This window comes from Pavona decussata, unplaced genomic scaffold (genome assembly GCF_977016875.1).
Source record: "Pavona decussata unplaced genomic scaffold, jaPavDecu1.1 SCAFFOLD_38, whole genome shotgun sequence".
NCBI classification, from domain to species: domain Eukaryota; kingdom Metazoa; phylum Cnidaria; class Anthozoa; order Scleractinia; family Agariciidae; genus Pavona; species Pavona decussata.
Window position 1 is genome coordinate 431,188 of NW_028145460.1, and position 23,903 is coordinate 455,090.

At 37.6% G+C, this 23,903-nt stretch overlaps 1 protein-coding gene across 2 annotated transcripts in view; it reads left to right on the plus strand.

The window, feature by feature from the left end:
* The first annotated feature begins 4,876 nt into the window (after positions 1 to 4,876).
* Positions 4,877 to 23,903, plus strand: part of LOC146483429 (uncharacterized) — a 33,068-nt gene continuing 14,041 nt past the window's right edge. For both annotated transcript variants that reach the window (XR_014863786.1, XM_085105655.1), the window contains exons 1-16: positions 4,877 to 5,003; positions 7,798 to 7,874; positions 8,533 to 8,630; positions 8,972 to 9,146; positions 9,466 to 9,661; positions 12,092 to 12,315; positions 12,721 to 12,831; positions 13,609 to 13,768; positions 16,734 to 16,924; positions 17,572 to 17,682; positions 18,346 to 18,493; positions 19,350 to 19,443; positions 19,671 to 19,723; positions 20,424 to 20,693; positions 21,065 to 21,139; positions 22,273 to 22,386. Coding sequence is in view for 1 of the 2 variants with exons in the window: in XM_085105655.1 (XP_084961781.1) it covers positions 7,833 to 7,874; positions 8,533 to 8,630; positions 8,972 to 9,146; positions 9,466 to 9,661; positions 12,092 to 12,315; positions 12,721 to 12,831; positions 13,609 to 13,768; positions 16,734 to 16,924; positions 17,572 to 17,682; positions 18,346 to 18,493; positions 19,350 to 19,443; positions 19,671 to 19,723; positions 20,424 to 20,693; positions 21,065 to 21,139; positions 22,273 to 22,386 (2,062 nt within the window). In the remaining variant the exon portion in view is untranslated. The remainder of the gene's footprint in view (positions 5,004 to 7,797; positions 7,875 to 8,532; positions 8,631 to 8,971; positions 9,147 to 9,465; positions 9,662 to 12,091; positions 12,316 to 12,720; positions 12,832 to 13,608; positions 13,769 to 16,733; positions 16,925 to 17,571; positions 17,683 to 18,345; positions 18,494 to 19,349; positions 19,444 to 19,670; positions 19,724 to 20,423; positions 20,694 to 21,064; positions 21,140 to 22,272; positions 22,387 to 23,903) is intronic.

Genomic DNA, 23,903 nt, shown 5'->3' on the forward strand with positions numbered 1-23,903 from the left:
AAACAGTATCTCTTGTCTGGTTCTATTGCTAGCAATTATAAGTCGCGTGTTTCCATTGATCTTTGTTAAGTTATATAAAATCGATTATATACTAATGCGTCAAGATACTCCCTTGGGGTTTTTCAGCAGAGCTGAACTGATTTGTATGCAACTTTGGGCTCGTGAACCCGCATAATTAACTGACTAACGGTGCGTGACTTTAATAGTTTTTCATTTCCTCGAGATAGATAGGAGAAAACAGTTTTGTCTCAAAGCAGCTTGAAAATCATCAACGTTCAAGAAAGCCATGTTCACAATAATGATAGCGATAATCGTAACGAATAACCTGAAATCTCGGAGATAAATTTTCCCAGGAGTTACGCTATCAAGAGAAAGCGCGCTTTTACTCAAACTGACCATGCAAATCTTAAAATCCAATCAGGGTGGGTATAGAGCGGGCAAGCCTGGGCATGTCTATTGTTTCCTTTGTGCAAGAGTGACGCTCATTAGTAAACCTCGGCACTTGAGCGCAAAAAAATACTCCTGAGATACATTAACGAATGCATGTAAATTAATGGCCTGAAAATATTTTTTTTAAAACAACTGTCAGGCCATATTCAGTGATAACGAGCTATGTACCTTAAACACTAACGATATCTTTTCAGGGGTGTCTTCCTTCCACGATCTTTAAATTAACACTGTTGTAGCCGAACGCAGTTGATTTACAAACGACTTTAAGGGCCTGAAAAATCGTAAGAAGGATCAATTTTTTTTAATTGAGTAGATAAATTGTCAAGGAGCACAGCTTGAAATTAACTAAACTTCAATGGGGACCCAGAATTACCAAGCGTGACCATGGAGATCGAACATCCAATAGGAGTTTGAGTATATGGAGGATAGCTTATAAGAAACTCACTTTTATCGCTATTTAATTTTACAGAAATACTGAATATAAGTTAATTAAAACCTTTCTGAGTTATGGGAGAATTCGATTGGATATTGATTGAATGTTAATTGAACTGAATTCATAGCAATTTTAAAGCCTCACGCTGTGAATAGCCTGCTGAGTACTTAGCGCCGTGGAGGGTTTCTAAAGCAACTCCCACCTAGCTTCATTGACCTGCTGATAACATATATCTCACGACTATGTAGAGTCGCTCACCAAAGAAACACTGCCGTTGCAAAGTCAAAAAATCCATATCTAAGAAATAGTTTAATACGGCGGTATCGAAATTTACCGTAATATAAACCGTTCAAGAAGGTGTTTGTTTTTTGCTGTATTTTTAGTAAGTATTTTTTCGATAGCAGGCATCACGGCTTTTATTAGGAATATTGGGGAAGGGTGAATTCTCTGTGTAGCCTCATTCTCTTAACTTTTGATGTCAAGATAAGTTTCCTCACATGATATGGGGGAATAAAATGATATCCAGTGAACCCGCATAATTAACTGACTAACGGTGCGTGACTTTAATAGTTTTTCATTTCCTCGAGATAGATAGGAGAAAACAGTTTTGTCTCAAAGCAGCTTGAAAATCATCAACGTTCAAGAAAGCCATGTTCACAATAATGATAGCGATAATCGTAACGAATAACCTGAAATCTCGGAGATAAATTTTCCCAGGAGTTACGCAATCAAGAGAAAGCGCGCTTTTATTCAAACTGACCATACAAATCTTAAGCTCCAATCAGGGTGGGTATAGAGCGGACAAGCCTGGGCATGTCAATTGTTCCCTTTGTGCAAAAGTGACGCTCATTAGTAAAGCTCGGCATTTATTAGTATGCAGGAAGACACTGACTAAGCACTTAATTAGTATGCAGGAAGACACTACCTAATCACCTAATCCTAAACGGGGGTTAATTTTGCTGAAGGCCTACTACTTGTATTAACTGAAATTTGTCACAAATTTGAAGCTTCTAGCAGTGAATTGCTTAAAATGGAGCCTTAGAGGGTTCCTTCAGGAACTCAGCTAGTGCTTTTCCGCTGAGCGGAACAGTTTATAGGTGGTTATCCTGTTGATAACTTTGCATGTAGCCCGAAGGTTATTCCATCAAAGAGTTTATGACGTCATAAATCCAAAATGGCGAAGTGGGGGAACAACAAAAAAATGGCTCTAGTTTTGCTATAAACAACAGTGTGTTAAAATTGTCCTGATCGTCTGTAACCATTGATGGACTGGCCGGGTCGGTTAGGTTGACATTTTTCAATGAATATGAATGTTATTCTAAGCTCATACAAATATAAACCGCTGGAGCTTTGATTATTGCTATCGGCCACCTTCTTCATGGAGATTTTTCAAGATTACCTACAATATTAAGCGTGTCAGATGTGTCGAGTTCATTCCATTCTCCTTTCTCTAAAATATACTCATATTTCTACTGAAAGGTAGATTAAGCGACTTAAATAATGCACACCATATTTTAATAGTCTTTGCATCTACTAAACGACTGAACAAGGCAGTGCGAGATATTTTCTTTGCCATTACGTTGTAAATTTTCTAACATCAAAATAGTCATTAGAACGTGGATTTATCTTCGTTTGAACTTTGGACCTAGAGAAATTAAACAGGCCGTAGCGACCGCCTATTTTCTTTCCTCACATTTAGTCAAACACTTTGCAATATGATAACAAATATCAACGGGGAGTCGAGATTCAACTGCAAGTTTGTATAAAGCATATTTGATGAGTCCAGCAGTAAGCCGCGAAGACAAAACATCGTGATAGGTGTCGTAATGTTTGGAAGTTCTACTTATAGTATTTTTTCAGGTAATTTTGTGATAAATGATGACCCATAAAACGTTATTCTGGTTAGAGAAAATGTAAACTAAATGTTTAAAAACCCAACGTTTCGGCTAAAACTTCAGCCTTTGTAAGGAGGAGGTTATAAGAATTTTTAAAACGAGCACGATACATATAATGAAAAATGCAGATGTTTAGCTAATTAAGTCTTGTCTTAAATACTTTTCCGAGAAGTGAATGGCGTCGTCATTCATATATATTTGTCATCAAGAATCCACCTTGTTAGGGGTCTATTTTGATATTTTTAGGTCCTACTTATCGTAATTTTCAGGTAATTTTGTTCCTGCCCTATTCGAATGATAAGCACGGTTGTGCGGTTGATATCTGTTACTTGGTTATCAGTAATAAGTCATGAAGTTAACCCCGAAATACAAGACACGCGGACCACTTTTGAAGAAAAAATCATCCAGGGTTAACAAACGCTGCATATTATCCGAATTTGAATGAAACTTGTAGAATTTGATGTAGACTTCGTTTCATGATAAATATGTTAAATTTGCGGAATAAATTGATGCAAAACAACAGGGGAAAGCGATGGCAATTGGCAATTTTCAATGTTGTTCGTCCTGGTGTCTGAAAAATTCATGAATACCTTGGAATAATATTTAAAAACCAGACCAAAGTGAATGTTGTACGACTCTTAAAGGGAGTGTTATTTTAAAACATCAAAGACGTTTTGTATTGATAGAAACCTACAAATGATGCTCCAGTTTGGCTATAAACTACCACCAGTCTACTAAAATTGTCCTTATCGTCTGTAACCATTGATGGACTGAGTCGGAATGGAATGCAGCTTATAGAAGGTTATGTGGACATTTTTCAATGAATGTGTTATTCTACTGAAGTTCATACACTGAAGCTTTGGTTATTACTATCGGTTACCTTGTTCATGTAGAGTTTTGATAATAGCTTACAATATTAAGTGCTTCAGATGTGTCGAGTTCACTCTTTTCTGAAAAATATACTCATATTTCTACTGAAAGGTAGATTAAGCGACTAAAATAATGCACAGTGTTTGCATCCACCAGACGACGGAAAAAAGCAGTTCGAGATATTTTCTTTGCCATTACGTTGCAAATTTCCTTACATCAAAATATCCATCAGAAAGTAGATTGAACTTTATTTGAACTTTATTTTACATTGATTAATTGTTCTATGGAGCTAGAGAAGTTAAACAGGCTGTGACGACACCCTATTTTCTTTCGAAGCGTTTAGTTAAACGCTTTACAATACAATAATAAAAATCAACGGGAGATTAGGGATCAATGGAACGTTTTTGTAGAGCATATTTGATGCGCCCAGCTGTAAACCGAGAAGACAAAACATCGTCGTGATAAATGTTGTAATTTTTGAAGGTCCTACTTATAGTAATTTTCAGGTAATTTTGTGAAAAATGACAAATAAAACGTTATTCTGGTTAAAAAAAAGTCAACTAAATTTTTTAAAAAACCAACGTTATGGCTAAAACTTCAGTTTTTGTCATGAGGAAGTAATAAGAATTTTCACAACGAGGACGATATATATAAAGAAAAATGCAGATGTTTAGCTAATTAGGTCTTGTCTCAAATACTCATGCGGCAACTGAATGCCGTCGTCATTCATATGATAAATTTGTCATCATGAATCCACCTGGTTAGAGGTCTATTTTGATATTTGAAGGTTCTACTGCTCATAGTTTTCAGATAATTTTTTCCGGCCAAATTGGATGAAAAGAACGGTTGTTCGGGTGATATCTGTTAGTTAGTTACGGTAATAAGTCTTGAAGTTAACCCCGAAATGAAGAGAGCGTCAATTACAAATCACGCAGACATCTTTGAAATGGAAAGTCAGCCGGGGCATACAGATGCTTCATATTATTCGAATTTAAATGAAACTTGTAGAATGTGATGTAGACCTCGTTTCATGATTAATATCTTATATTTGCGGAATAAATTGATGCTAAACAACAAAGGAAATCGTTAAAAAGAAAGTCTCAGTCATAACGCTATTTGGCAATTTTCAATATTGTTTGTCTTGGTGTCTGAAAAATTCATGAATACCTTGGAATGATATATAAAAAGCAGATTAAAGTGACGGTTGTCTGACGCTCAAAGGCAAAGTGTCATTTCAAAACATCAAAAACGTTTTGGTCCAGTTTTGCTTTAAACTATCACCAGTGTGCTAAAATTGTCCTGATCGTCTATAACCATTGATGGACTGGGTCGGAATGGAATGTAGCTTATAAAAGGTTAGGTGGACATTTTCAATGAATATGAATATTATTCTAAGTTCATACAAATATAAACCGCTGAAGCTTTGGTTATTGCTATCGGTTACCTTGTTCATGGAGAGTTTTGATGATAGCTTACAATATTAAGTGTGTCAGATGTATCAAGTTCATGCCCTTTCCCTTTCTGTAAAATGTACTCATTTTTCTACTGAAAGGTAGATTAAGCGAGTAAAATAATTCACATCATATTTTAAAAGTGTTTGCATCCACCCGGCTGAAAATAGCAGTGCGAGATATGTTCTTTGCCATAACGTTGCAAATTTCCTTACATCAAAATATCCACCAGGAAGTAGATTGAACTTCATTTGAACTTTATTTTATATTGATCAATTTTTTTTTTCTATGGAGGTAGGGAAATTAAACAGGCTGTAACGACACCCTATTTTCTTGCGAAGCGTTTAGTTAAAGCTTTACAATACAATAATGAAAATCAAAGGGGAATTGGGGTTTAATGGAACGTTTTTGTGGAGCATATTTGATGAGTCCAGCTGTAAACCGAGAAAACAAAACGTCGTGATAAATGTCGTAATATTTGGAGGTCCTACTTATACTTATATACTCATATTTCTACTGAACGGTAGATTAAGCGACTAAAATAACGCACGCCATATTTTAAAAGTGTTTGCATCTACGAAACGGCTGAACAAGGCAGTGCGAGATTTTTTCTTTGCTATTACGTTGCAAATTTCCTAACATCAAAATATCCATCAGAACATGGAATTAACTTCATTTGAACTATGTACCTAGAGAGATTAAACAGGCTGTAGCGACCGCCTATTTTGTTTCCAAACATTTAGTCAAACATTTTACAATATGATAATAAATATCAACGGGGAGTCGAGATTCAATGGCAATTTTGTATAAAGCATATTTGATGAGTCCAGTAGTAAACTGCGAAGACAAAACATCGTAATAAATGTCGCAATGTTTGAAGGTCCTACCTATAGTATTTTTTCACGTAATTTTGTGATAAATTATGACCCATAAAACGTTATGAGGGTTAGAGAAAATGTAAACTAAATGTTTAAAACCCAACGTTTCGGCTAAAACTTTCAGGGGGAAGTGATAAGAATTTTTACAACGAGCACGATATATATAAAGAAATATGCAGATGTTTTGCTAATTAAGTCCTGTCCTTAGAGCTTTTTTAAAAGCTCTAAAATTCAAATTCAAATACTCATGCGGCACGTGAATGCCGTCGTCATTCATATATATTTCTTATCATGAATCCACCTTGTTAGAGGTCTATTTTGATATTTGTAGGTTCTACTGATGGTAATTTTCAGGTAATTTTGTTTCCGCCCTATTCGAATGATATGAACGGTTGTGCGGTTGATATTTGTTAGTTGGTTATCAGTAATAAGTCTTGAAGTTAATCTCGAAACGAAGAGTACGTCATTTACAAGACACGCAGACCACTTTGGAATAAAAATTCAGTCAGGCTTAACATACGCTGCATATTATTCGAATTTAAATAAAACTTGCTATAGCTACAACGCTATTTTCAATATTATTTGTCCTGGTGTCCGAAAAATTCATGAATACCTTGGAATAATATATAAAAAGCAAACCAAAGTGACTATTGTACGACTATTGTACGACTCTAAAACGTTTTGATATTGATAGAAACCTGCAAATGATGTTCCAGTTTTGCTGTGAACTACCACCAGTGTAATAAAATTATCCTGATTGTCTGTAACCATAGATGGACTGGGTCGGAATGGAATGCAGCTTATAGATGGTTAGGTTGCCATTTTTCAACTCTGCATTTTTGTCTCCAAAATGTTGATTAGAGCACATGAGTTATTGCTTCAAGAATTTATTTGATCTCTTTCTCCTTGTGTTGTAGCTATGGTAAGGTATTTTTAAGGTACATGCCGTGTAGTAACATTTTTTACCTTTTCAACATTTATGTTTTTTCTTTTCTGCCTTTTTTTTGGATTTTTTTCTAAGTATTTACCACGCTAGTTGAATGACTTGTAAAAATCCACAGTCTTAAGCAAAGCATCTATAGTCCTTGGAAACTTATCTAACTGTCCCAGATGGGTAAGGTTAACGGCGTACAAGACCTTAGTCCGACCAACCCTCGAATATGGAAGTGCCGAATGGGGATCCGTACTACAAGAAGGACATCGAAAAGTTGTAGAGAGTTCAGAGAAAGGCAGTACGATTCTTCACTGGCAACTACAACCCATATGCAAGGATGACTGAAATGCTGCAGGAACTTAATTCGGGAAAACCCTAACCACTAGAAGTAAAACCGCCAGACTATCTTTTATATATAAACTCTCCCAAAAACTGACAGATTTTCCAGTAGCTGCCCACCTGAAACCAAACAGTGAAAGAAGAACCAGAGGGAGCTACTCTTTTACTGTGTATAAACTCTCCCACAAATTGACCGATTTTTCAGTAGCTACCCACCACTCTTTTAAGTTTGCAGTTCCTCGGCGAACAATCAGCGAATGGAACTCCCTCCCCAAAGACATTGTAAATATAACGTCCTTAGATAGTTTTAGATCTGAGTTGCTCGATAGCTTTTAATACTCTGCCGTAATAATTTTATTCAGTTTTCATATTATTGCATGCTTTTAAACTCTTGGATTTTAACATTATTATTGTTATTATTATTTTATCAGTTGGTGTGATATCTTGCGATTTTACAAACTTAAATTGATTGTAAATGTAGAAATGGCCTCCTTGTTTTAAGTACATAAAACAATAACTGTTTCTTGCGTTCCCTCTATTCTCTTAGGGAGTGAAACCACTAGTTTCATCTGAAAGACTACGATGGCACTGCTTTTACTACTATTAATTTGGAGACAAGGGATGGTAGGTCCAAACCATAATGCAAGCTTTAGTACTGGTGGTGTAATGGCTATCACTCCCGACCAGTTTGCTGGGGGATGTAGGTTAAAATCTAACTCAGAGCGAATTTTCTTTCAAACATTTATTCAGAAAGGATATGATTTCATAATTTGGGTTGTTTAGTGCTAGTGGCTCTCTCATATACAATATTTATCAATTGAAAATAACCTGTTTCCTTCACTGGATCCTGCCCTGTTACCCACTTGAATTGGTAGTCTTTGGGTTGTATATCATTGACGTGATCCTCAAATGAATTGCAAATGTGGAGGCTTCCACTACCCTGTCAACTGGAAAGAGAATTTCCCCGGGAGACCCGCATCCTTAAAGCGCACAATGACCCCTTTGATTACTGCGTTACCAGCATGGTTGTCTTGGTGGCGTAGTGGTTATCTCATTCGTCTGGTATGAAGGAGGACGTGGCCTTAAATCGCAGTCTTTCAAACAATTATTCAGTAGAAATATGATTCGTTGTGGTATATAGGGTTAGCGGTTCTCTTAAATACAGTATTTATATATGCGTATTAGGAACGAGGAATAAAACAATATCTACTTAAAAGTGAAACTACAGCAAAAATTCTTCGTCTGCATGAAAGTTTATCATTGACTTTTCCACCACTTTTAGGCTGTTTCCCAAGAGAATTGTGTTGCTAGAAGCGGAGGAAAACCTAAACTTGACGTGACGGTGTCGTTGGCCAATCTCTCTGAACCCATTCTGCAAAGGTGGGTGTCGTTTTTTCTAAGTTGGATTGCAAACATAAGATCACGTTAGAGATACAAATCTCTTTGATGTTAGAATACGCCTCATCCTCAACCTGAAAGCTTTTTCAAAAGACTATTCAAAGGATAGCAATATATTATGTATAACCAATGCAACTTTTGGTTTTTAACATTATTAACGATATTTTACATATAGTAGTTGGTCTTTAACATTTCATAACATGCCAAGAAATAAATGGTTTATCTAACAAACGATTTATTACTCTCTTTTTCTAGCTTTTCTTTGCAATTTTTTTTATCTTAACCAGGAGTTATTTTTTTATGACGTTTTCATTATTCGACAGTGGCTTAGTCACCAATCACCTTATCATTGCTCACAAACCAAGTTCTCGAGGGGCAGCCGCTAACATTGTTGTGAGGTGGTCATTTCCTTCAACACTCAAATTCAACTCTGCTCAAGCAATACATGGACCTCAATACACTGGCTTGGTTGACCAAGAATCGGCCTTAATTGTGAAGGTAACATCACACTTGAATGGAAGTGTAGTTCATTCTGAACTGCCAGCAAAGTTAAACTGGACTGTTAACCTAACGTAGTAATACTAAAAAATCTTGCGTCGCTTTCGAAGGCCTTTCAAGCTCTGTGTATTGGAAGGATAATTTGGATCCGATTTTCTCACTGAAATTGATAACCTAACAACATAACTGACTTTGTTCTTTAATTTCGGACTTACCCATGAGAAGAGACCTCTTTTCTTTAGATTATAATTTAAAAAGTGTTTAATAAAGTGTCATCCCAATTAAGGATGCAGCTGATAATGGTCCTTTTGCATTCTAGTTTGTGCAACTGGCTCCGTGTGAAAATATTTTCCTCGCTGTCAAGTTCCATGTTGATCAGCAGAAGATAACCTCATCTGGGAAGACTGCAGAAACGTCGATCTTTGTTACAGTAGAGTACACTTGGGAAGATGAAAGTCCCGATGCAGCGCCACAAACTGAACAAGCATACTCGTCCTTTGTGCACTACGCACCAGGTTAGTAGCTTCTACCTTGACGTAATAAAAAAGGAAACAAACAAAAGAACACAAGCACAATAAAATAAAGTTTACTTTGTAGAGGTGTGGATAAAGACAAGCCAACCAAATCTGGCTACCTGAAGCAACTTAAAAGCAAAGAGCAAAGTTAGAAAAGTAGTATTGGAAAATTTTCGTTCAATTCTTCAAAAACAAAACGACATGACATGTTTTGAAGGTACATTTGTCATCGTCAGTGTGACGGTTATGAAACAAGTGTTGAATTTTATAGCGTGCAAGTCACAATGCGTACATTACATGATGTTACAGAATATTACGTTGCGTTGATTCAAAGTTACAACAGAGCTAGAATGCACGTGCACTAAAATGGTTGTTAGTCAAGGTGCCTACAAGGAAAGCCTCAATTACAACCTGGCAAAATTTGTAAGCAACCTTCTCCAACCACACATTCCATCTGAGCACGTTGCTTCGGATACTACTTCACATTTTTTCGTGATATGCACAGGTTTTCCATGGAGGGGAATTATATGGTCTCGTTTGATGTGGAGAGTATATTTGCCAACATTCCCTTGGTTGAACGTATTGACCTGGCGGACAATTACATCAACAAAGGAAATCCAGGCTTCAAACTCATCGCCTCTGATCTGAAAAGACTTTTCTCTTTTGCGACCACCGAAACCCATTTTTGGTTTAAAGTGCCCCTGGGACGAAAATCTCATTTTCCATCTTTTTGCATTTTCGTATAGAATATGACCTTCTTACTGATGTAACCAAATTTCAATCCTTTACGGCGATTAGAAGTAATTTTTTAGCCTTTTATTCGAGATTTTACGGCCGCCATTACTTGGCCTTGTTCCAGAAGTTAACAAGGCCGCTTGGCTCAAATGACAGGAAGTGACGTCATTGGCTCAACACGAAAAATTTCACATGGCTAATTTTCATATGGATTCTACTTGATAAACTGTATTCTGTTGTTATTTAGTTCGCAACAGTCAACACCCAAATATTCATTTCACTATGGAGAAGGAAATTAACCATGATCTACCCTACTCGATGAGCTATTAGACAATAAAGCCCCAAACTTCCCTGTCACAATCACTTATCGCAAAAAGACCTTCACGGGTGTGCTTATCAATTTTCGGTGTTTTACACCTCTTTGCTACAAAATAGGGCTTGCCAAAACCCCTTACTTGACAAGTCGTTTAAGATCAGTAACACAATGATATTCAGAAATTAATTGAAATCTTACGTAAGAATCTATATCATGAACATGTCTTAATTAAGTAGGTTAATCCAACGTTACATATCCAAAGCCGGAGAAGGGGATGGCAAGATCCCCTACATTGGCCGTTTGACGGGTATAACACAGAATAATGTTCGTAAACTCATCAATCGATTCTGTGAAACTTTTGATATCAACCTTATTTTTTTCTTCGTTCAAATTCAAGCACTTGTTCCACGGGAAAGATCCTCTCCCTGAGAGGCTCCGTACGCTTATCGTGTATAAATTTTCTTGTGCAAGTTGTAATGCATGTTACGTTGGTGAAACCAGCCGACATTTTCTACGCGCGTCCACGAGCACTTATACTCAGACGGCTCTTCTCACACCTTCAAACATTTGCAGAATTCAGAGTCTTGTCGTGCCTCCTGTTCAACAGATTGTTTCAATTTGATTCTGCAGCTTCTAAATTTCAAGTTAAGCTTAAACAACCTATGTACATAGAATGGGAAATGCACGACCTCAATCAGCAGTTCAAACACATTAATGTGACCCTTTCCTTGTAAGCACCTTGACCTACAGTCATTTTGGTCAGGTGCACGTGCATTCTAGGTCCGTTGTAACTTTGAATCCATGTACCGTAATATTCTGTAGGGTAATGTAACGTATGCATTGTTACTTAATAATACGCGCTATAAAATTCAACACTTGTTTTCGTAATAATGACGATGACGGATGAACCGTCAAAACATGTCTCGAAAATTTAAAAAAGTCGTTTGGTTTTTGAAGATTTCAACATTGTTGCTGTTGTCTCGACCATATCTTCAATTGTTAAAAGTCTATACAGTGCCTTAAAAAGAGCTTTTGTGATTATCGGGAGACATTATCATTTTCATTAGACCATGTTTCATAATGACGTGTTTGATGTCAGGGCTTACCTTTAAGACAAAATAACTGGTACTCACTGCCTGTGACTGAAGCAGTAAGAACTTAAGATGAAACTCTTATCAAATTGGGCACATACCTAGGGATATCCTCTCTGAATCTAAAACTTTCCTCTCTCTTTCGGTATCAAGTGTAAACTTAGGTTTCTAAGCCACCAAACTGAGCAGGCCACACACCAAGGTTTCTGTGGATGAAAAAATATTGAGTTCCAAGGTTTGTTCCATTGCATAGATCCTCAGAGTATCGATTCATTCTGCTTTGTCTAGTGTGTTCCAGTTTTCGTCCGTTGGGGATGAGAGACGGTAGGATCAAGGAAAGTCAGCTATCTTCTTCGTCTTACATGAAGACCCAACCAAACAGAGTAGGAAATGCTCCTTACTATTCCAGACCTGGCTCTGTGGGTGTGTTCATGGTGGAAGAAGGATTTCTTCAGTTTGATCGGAATCACTTCCTGCAAATCGACTTCCGCTCCAGGGTTCAAGTTGAAGCGGTAAGTTAGTGAAAGTTTCGAATCCTGCAATGACAACGAAAAAACAAGCAAGTAAGCGAAGCAAAACGAATGAAAAGACCTTTCTTCATTTGCGACAGCCTACCTTTAGAAGGGACACTAAAAATGGGGAATACCTACACTGCGAGAATAACTCGCTTCAGATGTTGCGTGAAACAATCTATTCTTCTCATGAAGGTAATGTTTACAAATCATTAATCAGATAAATAACGCTATTGTCTATATCTATTAGATAAAAAATATCAGCGATGATTTTAGCGTGCATCACCCGATTTTGCATTTAGCACTTCTGTAACCTTTTTTCTAAATAGCGACAGCCTTTATTTCGTGGTCACATGTACACTGCTACCTCAGTAAATGTTTAAGAAAAAGTCTTCCTTCTTCCAGCTTTCCATCAAGGGATCACGTGACGGTCGTGTTAGTTCGTTCCAAGTGTCCTTTAGCGATGACGAGATAATCTGGAAAGTTTTAAAGGAAAAAAGAACTGGCAAGGCAAAGGTAATTATAAAGGTCTAGCGTAGATCGCTATTTAAATTAGCACTTTGACCCTTAATGTTCATCTAAGGCAACTGCACTGTGTAGTGGAAGCTTGGGCTTTATGTTTTTAAGTATGGTCAATAGATTCGTCCTCCCTTCCTCTCCATTTCTTCTTTTGCATTTATGCTGCGTACTCAGAAACTTCAGAAATAAAGTAAATTAATAAAACTCAACATAAAAATAACAAAATGATATGAAAATAAAAATGTGCGATAACCTATCTGCTTACAAGGCTATTTCCTCGGCAGTTTAAATATTGGTCAACATTAGGTCTTAATTGGTTACAAAGGCTACAGTGGAGGGAACTTCAATGTTACAATACCTAAGGCTATGAAAACGCAGTGACATGAATATACATCAGTCGTACACTCCAGGTAATGACTTTCTGGTCTCCACAGGCTGTATAGGACTAAATGGCGATAAATAATATTTGTGACTCATAAACACTTTTCTATATTTATTGCCAACAGCCATTAATTTGAACACTTTCATACATTGTAAGCCACAGTAGTAAGATGGGAAACAAGCACAGAGTACTCAACTTTAGAAGTCCCTTTTGCCCAAAACGTTAAACACCTAAACGAGTCAAATATCCTCTCGCAGTTTTCCCCACGACATCAAACTTTCCTCGCAAAATAAATTGCTACACTCATAATATTCAGTTGAATTCCTGTGTAAAAATTGATGCTGCTTTCATCTAAAATCAATACAAGTAATTCTCTTTTTCTCCTTCATTAGGAATTTACAGCTAATGACAAGTCTATTGCCGCAAAAATAGTAATTTTCAAGCCACCAATCGTCAGCCAGTTTTTACGAATCAATCCGCGCTCGTGGGTCACTAACGTGTCAATAATGGCGGTCGAGTTTTATGGATGTTACCTTCAGGACAAAAGAAATGGTAGGAAGTAACTGTATGTTGTTTGCACAGAAGTAAAACTTTATCTTGCTCCATGTTCTTAGCAATAAACAGCAATTTTAGACCATCATAAAAGGGGCACTGTCACCGAGATATCTCTGCGTTTTGGTCAACACTGTCGAAATGTTTAACAAGATCCTTCTCCGCTAACACTAAAGTTCTTCTGTAGAACGCCAAGAGGAAATGTAAAGTGATTTCTCGTTAGAAAATCAAACTATAATCAGGTTTTTTACTCTTCATTCAGAAATACGCAGGATAAACATGAAAACATCGCCAATTTTTTCAAGTTGCAATCTATTTCCATCTTAGCCATCCACAGCCAAACATTGGAAAGTGACGGTTAAAGGTGCACTGTCACAGACACTGTTCAAATATTTTACAAAGAACCTTTTTTTTTTCTAATATTACATTGCTCGTAGAACACTGGGAGGAAAATAGTAAGTTATTCTCTAGGCAAGAACAGAGTATAATACGTTTTTAGCAATTTATTATATACGGACACAAAGAATTTGATTTCAAGTTGCAACCATTTACATTTTAGTCATCTGCAGCCAAGAATAGTTAATGATACTTTCTATGTACTAGAAGGGTACTTGATAACCGAACGGGACCATTGTTCTGTTTTAATTGACAAGAATATGTTTTTGCTTATTCAGAGAGAGTGAAATTACAAATAGATAACATGTAGAATCCATATCTCAAGTCACAAGTACTCAATCCCACACAGATTCATAAACGGCACAGGAAGCCGCCATGTTTTATTACGTGCACAACATATTGCAAAGACGCCACTTAAGACTGGGTTGAACATTGCAATCGACTCCTAACAGGGGTAGACACTGGTCTGCTTCACTTTCCCCAACCCCCCCCCCCCCGCCCCCTCGTTTAAGATTACACTGCCTTCCGCGTAAGGACACCCCAAAAAATTTTAATATGAACAAATACATGGTATTATAATTGTGACAAATGCTGTTTAAAATAGAAATGTTTGAGAATGCAGTAAACTGTTAAATTTACAGGCTAATTAAAGAGTTATACCCAATCCCCATAACGCTTTGGTGCTCTTTTTCTCTTCTGTAACTTAACGGCTCTGTGCATTCTATGGAGAGTGTTCACCAAAAAGGAGTCCTTTGGTCCCTCTCCGTATCACCGTACTGCGTGGGCCAACAGCTGGTGTAGCTAGCTGACCGGGCTCGAGGAGGTGTTTGAACATCTGCATCACTTCTCATATCGACCACAGATTCAGTACTCTCCACATAAGATTCTGATTCATGGAACAGTGTCGTCGGTGGACTGCTGCCACAGACAGGAGTAAGATACTCCGGAGCCACCAAGAACAACAGGCTCAAGTCAACAGCATTCACCTCTTGAGATACAACAGGTGTAACTTAAAACGATGCAAACTCACCCACTAACTTCTCAGCTACTGTGACAGTTTCTTGATTTGGAACGGCATAGCTTTTAGTGCACTTTGTAAAATAGTCCTTGACAATAAGAACAAATCTATTACCTCCGGTAGTCAGAGGAATTGGTCCTAGTATGTCAGTGGCAAAGGACGGTCATAAGTAAACACATCTAACCTCCTCAATCTGAAAAAGCTTGCGTCTTTCATACTAGACTAAATATCAACTTCAGGCTTGGATCTGCAAATTGCTGGTCATGCAGGTACTCTCGTGTCCAGGTCGGTTCCAATTGAATTGTCTGGTACATGGAGTTAAGTGATTGGCTGAGAAATGTTCAGTACTAACTGAAGACAGTTCTTGCTATCTTTAGGAATTTCTGTATACTGCAGCAGAAATTCGCCACTCTCACCAGGTGAAACATCACTTTGAAAAGCAACTCTAACCATTTGCACAATCTTCCTTTACAAAGTCTTCATGACATGGCGTCATCATTTTGTTGCCGCTGGCTCTCTCGATACTCGATCTCATAGCTTAACGAACTCATTAACTCTATCCACCTTGCTAGCTGTCCCTTGCCCTCTTTAACTTTAAGTACTGAGTGAAGGGGGGCGTGATTAGTTCTTATGTGAGACTTCCGGCCTTGCAAGCAGTGACGAAAATGCTTCACAAATTCCACAATAATAAGCAGCTCTTTTCGTGTAATACAATAGTTTCTCTCAGTCTTGGTCAATGTCCTGCTGCCATAGGCAACAGGATGTCCCACTCCATTTTTTGACTTACTTAAGACAGCTCCATACTGACGATGAACGAAATGAACTGGTATCAGAGCCTCGCAAAAAAATGCCTTCTCTTCCTCACTCCAGCATCAACGATCGCGCAGCGCTTTGAAAGCATTAAGTTTTCCTTGAACGGTTGTTTGCCATCGACGTCTTCCGGAAGTGTGACCGGTTTTCTGACTTTTCACCTAGCTGTGGGTGCAATGGCTGACGGCGTGGTTTTCTATGCTGCTGTCAGCGCTGGTGTTTTCACGAACAGCCAACGTTGTCACTTTGAAATGGATTTACAGACTTAACTGGCTTAATATGTGGTACCTCGACGAGTGTGTTTTCTCCGTTCGTACAAGAAACGGGCCGAGGCTCTCTAAATCTGACCCTAACGGTTTTTCTCCCATTTCCCCCGTTGGCAGCAATGTGAAGAATCCTTATGTCGGGTCTCGAGGCACTTAAGCTCAAACAGATTCATAAACACAACAAGCCGCCATGTTTTATCACTCACACTACACATTGCAAAGACTCCGTAGAAGGCGGGGTCGGACGTTGCAATCGATTCCTAACAAGGGTAGATTCAAGTCCGCTACAATAGCATTGTCCTCTCAACATATGGATGAATGCATCAATATGTCGAATATGTTTAAAGAATGGATTATACAAGTTTTGATGTCTTCTGTTTTTTGGACGATGAACCTCTAAAACATATTATGGAATGTAAATTAGTTCTTTGTATTCGTTTTATTTTAGTTGATTGCACTAATTTACGCTTTATAGTACCCCGTCCCCTGGGTATGGAGTCTGGTGCCATCAAAGATTCTCAGATAACTGCTTCCAGTGAAACAGCGGGCGGGACACGGGATCAGTCCCGTCTTAACGCGGGACCAGAAAAAGCGTGGTGTGTTAATGAGACGGATTTCATCAGGAAATTGACCATTGACCTTCAGAGAGAGTATTCAATCACTAAGGTAAAAGGTTTAACATACGTATCTTTTAACATGTCCTCCGAACAGCGTCTAAGTACCCTGCACAAGTCAAGTCGACACAGTTTTCAACCACTGAAAAGTAAATTGCAGACAATTAGCTATTGTGTCAATGATAATGTTACGGTATTCGATAAATACTATAAACCCCGGTCTTTGAATGATTCCCAAACAGCAGTTCTTCACATTCAAACAAAAGAATGAGTAACAGGTAAACGGACAAAGTACTTAAATCGATTACTACTTCACGTGTTTCATTATTGCTTTTATAGAAAACACAATTTATTTTTACTTTTGCAGTGAGCCCTCTTGATGAGTTCTTTTTTCTCTCGAGGCAAACTTCGAATAAAATATGTTTTAAATAAAAAAAAAAATTATTTTAAGCGGTTGAGTGTTAGTATGTTTCGGCGTATTTTACTGAAATTGGGACCTGTAACACTTGTATTTCCGTCAGGTTTAATATTTGTATCGTTTCTATCTACACATGTTTTTTTTAAATCTATTAAAACCTAGCTCTCTTTTAGTTGTAAGATGTTTTTCGCAGGCTATATGCTCTGAATTTTGCTTAAAATCAGAATGTTGCCATTTACCGTCAAGTGTAATTACATAAAGGCTTTTTTTTACTTCAACAGGTTTCAATCCAGGGGAAAATGTGCCAGCCTGGCAAAGAATGCGAGATGCCTCCTGAATTCGTCTACCTTGCATTTGATGGGGTCAACTATGAAGAGAATGGAAAGAGGAAGGTATATTGAAAAGACAAAAAAGTAACATTTGGGATATTACTACAGCGTGTCTGCTGCTCAACAATAGGGCTCTCTAAATTCTGAGCTACACGCCTAGCTTATTTACAGACCATTTTTCTCATAGGATTGCTAACTAGATGGGAGAAATGTGCAGTCGCTCTTTACCTCTACCAGTCAAGGTCGTTTTACTTGGTACAGTCAAAAAATCCTTCCGTTGGCGATTTTTTTTAGAATTATACTAGGAGGCTGTTCATTAATTTTAAAATTGGTTGAGTTTGACAATAAAAAAAACTTGAATCACTAAGGTAACAATTTTGTTCTAGCTCCAGCTCTCATAACAAACCTGGCCACTCTCCCAGAAACAACAACGCTAATTAAAAGAAACGATGATGAACAAATGAATCGTTCCATGGTGTACTGAGCGCATATGCTGTGTGATCAGAGAATACTGTTATGAAAGTAACTTGGGCTGCGAACGTGGTAACTATGAGGAGTAATTCCATGGAAAATTGTCGGACACAGCAGAAAAGAATATTGGCGATCAATACGAAGTCGAGGGACTTTAGAGGAGACGTATCCGGGGTATGGCAACGTGCAACAGCAACGTAAAAATTCAACACAAATGTTAATTATTGTTTCTGTTGTTATTGGCTTTTATTGTAGCGTTTCCAAGGAAACCCAGTTGGCCACGTAATTACACACACCCTTGTCGTTCCTCAAAAAGCCTCAAGAGTGACCTTTGACCTCAGCGGTACTCAAGGCGAGAGATGTATGCGAGTAGAGCTTTATGGGAAACCCGTCGAAGAAACAGGTAATTGATGTGTAACATCCATACTACGTGTGAACAGAATTTGCTGGCTGTGGCATTGAGGTTGCCTTTATGGAAAGATTTTAACAAAATCATTTGAGAAAAAGATTGGCCGTTGGAATAAGAAAACCTGGCCTCTGTAGCGGGGTGGTTGTTATAGACAGATCTTTAGTGCTTAGATGTTTAACAAATTCTTATATGGACTACATATATCTTAGCCTTATTAGCATTAATTTAGCATAAATGACAAAATTCGCTACAAGTTAATGCACTCTATCAATTAAAAATGGTTAGGAAACTTAGTGCTCTCCGAAACTTTGAGAATGATATGTTCCATTGCTTATTCAAGAAAATAAAATTCAAAGTATCAAGATTGTACAAAGTATGTATGACGGGTTGGCAACTCTTGCCATCCAGACATACATTCCTTGCAAATTTCAGAATTTTAGAAAGCTAAATTATTAAATTAAGAATATTTAACAAATCGTACTGATATTCGCCTTGTTTAGCAAGTCTGACATGCTCTCCGCTGATTCTGTGGTGTCCATTTGTTTGTGCTATATAGTTTGATACATGCTAATGGGACAAACTGTAAACAATGACGTCAGCAAAGATTCTCCTATTCCACATGAATAACATGGTCTACACCCGTGATCCGGAAGGCACTAGATGTTTCTATTGCCGTCAAAACCAGCCACCAGTATTTTATCAAATCAGTGTAAAAGATTGACTTTGGGTGTATTGCATTTAATGCCAGTCATCGAAGAATAAAGTAAACACGAGAGAGCTGAGATTTCTTCTAAGTTTAATCCTCGTAACGTAATTTAAACCTCAATTCATTTCAATTTTATTTTTTCAGAAAGTGTGGCAGTCGTGAAGCGCGGGTTTTTGTGTGTAAATGACAGCAGCCAAACAATTGTTTTTCTGTGCTTTGGCGAATATGAAGAGGAGGGGTAAGGAGACTTAGGAAAACGTTTTCATAGGTCCTTACCAACCAATTGAACAAAAACCAAAATGTTTCTTCACTTAGAAAGCCGCTTCAAGAAGATAATTCACGCCTAAGATTGTTACATTGTTCATTAAACTCACAACATCAGCTTAGATCATTCTCTTCTTTTTTAATAATGTAACAGTTGCTAATAAAGTGAAGGTGTAATGGCTGGAATGTTTATCTCATCAGGATTCCAAGAAGCACGTGTTTTCGGTTAGTTAATCATGGTGTGTCCAGCACAGGTAGGAATTTCAGTAAGAGACAGACTAAACAGTTTTCAAAATAGGATTCAGAGGATAAGGATCCTAAAAAACTTGATTGTCAGCTGGTTATAGTCAAAGACGACAAAAATGTCATACACTAACTTGATATTTCCCATTTGGAAACTATAAAAAAATTTAACCTCTGGTTTCAATTTATAATAGTTTTTTTCGTGTTACGTTCGCTGACTGCGAAAGAAGATTCAACGTCTAAGAACAATTCCAGACACTGCTACAAGGTTTCTTCAAATTTCCATTTTCGCCTTTTTCAATTTAATGCCACCACTCCCCAACATCTTCTAACTATTCAAAATAAAATGATTTACAATTAGTCGTCTTAAGTTTCCGAGCTCGGAAGTGTTTCACGTTCAAGACATATCTTGACGATTGCTAACGAAAATTATGACCCTCACGGTAGCTGTTCTTATCTTATATTCTTATTATATATACAAAATGAAACGCAACATATGACTCTCATTAATTGCGTTTTAAACACAGGTTACATTTTTCTGTCCCTCTCTCTATGCGGATTAAGCTTCGGCAGACACTATCTTTACAAAAGGCTACTATTTTTCCTTTTCGTTAGTTTAGGCCTCTCGGTTTAATAAATGTAATGTAATGTAAATAAATGTGTGACATCTGCTTGTACCACTGTATTAACAGGAAACGTTGTTTTTTCTAGGTCTTGATCCTCGTTTGTTTGCAATTCTGGCATTCGATTCTCAGAGAAAGCGTCTTTACGGTGTAAGCAAAAGTGGCAGGCAGTACATGGAAAGCACAGATATTTATGGACTTAATTGGCACGTGATACATCCAACGACGTGGGCAAAAATCAGACAGACGCCTGGAATTAAATTTGTCCAGGAAGTTCCTTTTATACCTGAAACTCGCTTTACCAGGAAACCAGCTCCAAAAATCAACGATACTGACAACGAAGGAAATATTTGGGGAGGTAAGCTACGGATATTGCAGTCTCTCTCCTGGCCTTTGAAATCTGAAATAAGATTAAAGGTCGAGAAGGGAATTTCAATGACTGATATTTGAAAAATGTGATTTTGCACAGAAGTGGTGGCTGACAACTCTGTGTAAAAGGACAAAAGTCGTGGGAAAATGTCTTGGGGGTTAATGTTTACAATGTACCCTTTTAATTAACGCACAGTATTCAGCTACATCAGTCTAACTTTTCCCTAGTTGGAAAGAAGAAGACGGTATTCATCTTTACCACTTACCTATAAAAGCATGAAAATATCTCCATGATTTACTGGAGGATACCCTAGGTTATCTCTCAAAGGGATTGCTATGGTGTTTTTTTTTTCTTCATAGGATCATCCCTGGGTCTTCACATTTATCCTTCATCTGGCAACAAATGGCTTTTGGTTAGCACATGGCGAAATCACGGTAAATAAAACTTTGAACACTTAAAACCAAAATATTAATAAAATAAAAACTAAGCGTTTGGGACAATTGAATTACGCTAAAAATAATTGCAGGAAATTTTTTTTTCAAAATTTGAATTATAGTTACAGTACGTAAGATCGTACAATAAATTGTTTCAAGCATATACACGAGCGTTATTCAATAAATAGATTGCATTTAGCCGTGCGTGTGTTCTCTGATAATAACGCACGAGTGACGCCAAAATGTGGTAAAAACAAAGAAATAAGTAGCGAGCTGTAGGAAAGTAGCAAAACTGATGTTCTTGCCATGTTTTGATATCCGATACGCGTTTTCAGAGTACACACCCACGACTAAAAGGGGTCTTTTTGTTTTTGTGATTATTTTCGTGAAAACTGAAGGGAAATATTTGGCTTTTATTATGTCAAGAAACGCGCACATGTAAAAAGACAAGGATGGAAAAGGTTATGATTAGCTAACAATTCTTACCTTAATCCCAAAGTCCCTTACACCAATCACAAGGAGAGTCTTACACAGCCCATTACATAAAGGCGCTGTTACACTTGGCAATATTTCTTACAATTGTCCTGCAATTTCGTTGCGCCGTTGTGACAAAAGTTGGATGGATCGTTGCCTAGTGTAACATGCCCTGAAATGAACATGCCTCGCAACGTTTTTGTTGTAGTTACCGTTGCACAAAGTAGAACCGACTTCATCTTCTTGCAACGATTGCGACAACAAAAATATTGCGAGACATGTTTCGTTTCAGGGCATGTTACACTAGGCAACGATTCGTGCAATTCGTGTCGCAACAAAATTGCGAGAGAAGTTGCAAGAAAAATTGCCTAGTGTAACAGCGTCTTAATGGTGCTTATAAATACTCAGCCATTGATCAAGGCATAAACTATTCTCATAAATGCCGACTTTGTTGAGACACCTTTCTGTATAATACCCCAACTACGCCAAATATAGACGAACTACAAACTAGCAAAGAGGGCTGAGAGTAGTGGGGGTAAAATGTCCTAGTGCCCCTAGACTCTCCCTCTTGACTATCTTCTGTAGCATGCGTTCAAGCATAATTAGCTGATACGTCAGGGAAGAATTTCTATGGTATTTTTTTATTGTACAATTCTTAGACATAGATGAGTGTTCCAGCAGCCCATGTTTAAACGGAGGAACGTGCGTTGACCATATTACCGGATATGACTGCAGCTGTGTCAAAGGATTTCATGGGCGGCATTGCGAGGACGGTCAGTATCATATTTAAAGCCAGTAAGACACGCCTAGCGATCTTTATTGGTATGGAAGGGACCGTTTCCGCTTCTTCTTTTTTAGGGGGACTTAATTTAAGGGGGAACAAATTAATGTAGATGACGTCATAGGCTTTTGTCTTGATCTCTTGAATGAAATGCGTTGGATTCTCATTAACGTTGTATTTATAATAATAGGATGATGTCATGTTCTCTGTTTGGCGTACCAACAGGTTATTAACCAGTATAAGGACGGTGCCTACTTTTGCTACTGCGTATACATTCGGCGCGTCTGGAAATATTCGGGTTTCCTATGGGTGGTGCTTACTAATACAGGAATATTTTGGCGCGGTTTAAAACCTAAGCGGAGAAATTAGAACCCAGCAAGCGCTCTTTGTAACCAAAATGAAAATTTGGGGTAACCACGCTTTTTTCAGAGATAGTAAAGCTTCAATTTGGAAAAAAAAGCCATTCATTGCTTTGTATTTTACGGCTTTTTAGATTAATTGTTGCTTAGTTATCCCTAAAAAATGCGTGGTTTCCCCCAATGTTATTTTTGGATTCCAATAGCCCAATAACTAAGAACTGCTTATCTCGCATAGTCATAAACCGCGCAAAAAATAGTTCTGTATTAGTAAGCACCACCTATAGGAAACCCGAATACTTCCAGATGCGCAGAATGTATTATCTTATGCCATTCATGGACGGTATCACCGATTTTAAAGTTATTTTTTGTAGTTATTTTTTTATTTTTGGGTACATGATTTCATAGTTCAGGTTTTCGCAATCTTTTTTTCCAATCCAGCTTTATCGCTACCGCCTAGTTTGCAAGAAATATAAATATTCCTACTGGTGAAATAAATTCAATGGTGAAAACAGTTTGCTGCCGACCCGTGTCTAGTCTTTTCAAGTTGAAAAATCTTCACTCAGAAGTCTTTACGAAAGTACATTAGATTATTGGTATTTTTCAGTTTTGCGGAACAGCCAGGATTGACCAAAGCGGAATGGGAGCGATTATTTTAATTCTCGGGTTCCCACCCTTACTCGGATTCAACTTTGAGTATAATGTGTACAGGTAAGAGTTTGACGCAATGTTTTGGTGTAATAGTCTTAGGCGCATTACATTATGTTTCCATTTTTACAATCTTTGCTTACTGCCAATCCTTATACAATGAAAGGAAATTGCTTTTTTAAAGCTACTCCCAAGAATCCAGAATGATAAAAATTTCCAGTTGCAATCATAGAACTGTAAAAATAATAGCATCTACACCGTATAATGAGTCACTCTTTGTTTCCATTGACTTTTGTGACGCTTCGTTGCTCCTGAACGAGCCGTTTGGGTTTCTTTGGTGTTCTATTGCTGAATAGTTGAGCGTAGTACATCCATAAGGACTGCTATAGTCTCCTCTTGTTCCGCAATCCTCTCTAGAAGAAGCAACTCCTTAGAATGGCTGATATGGCGAGCATCAACGCTTGCCATAAAGGTTTTGTTTAGTTTAACACGAATTTACCTTACA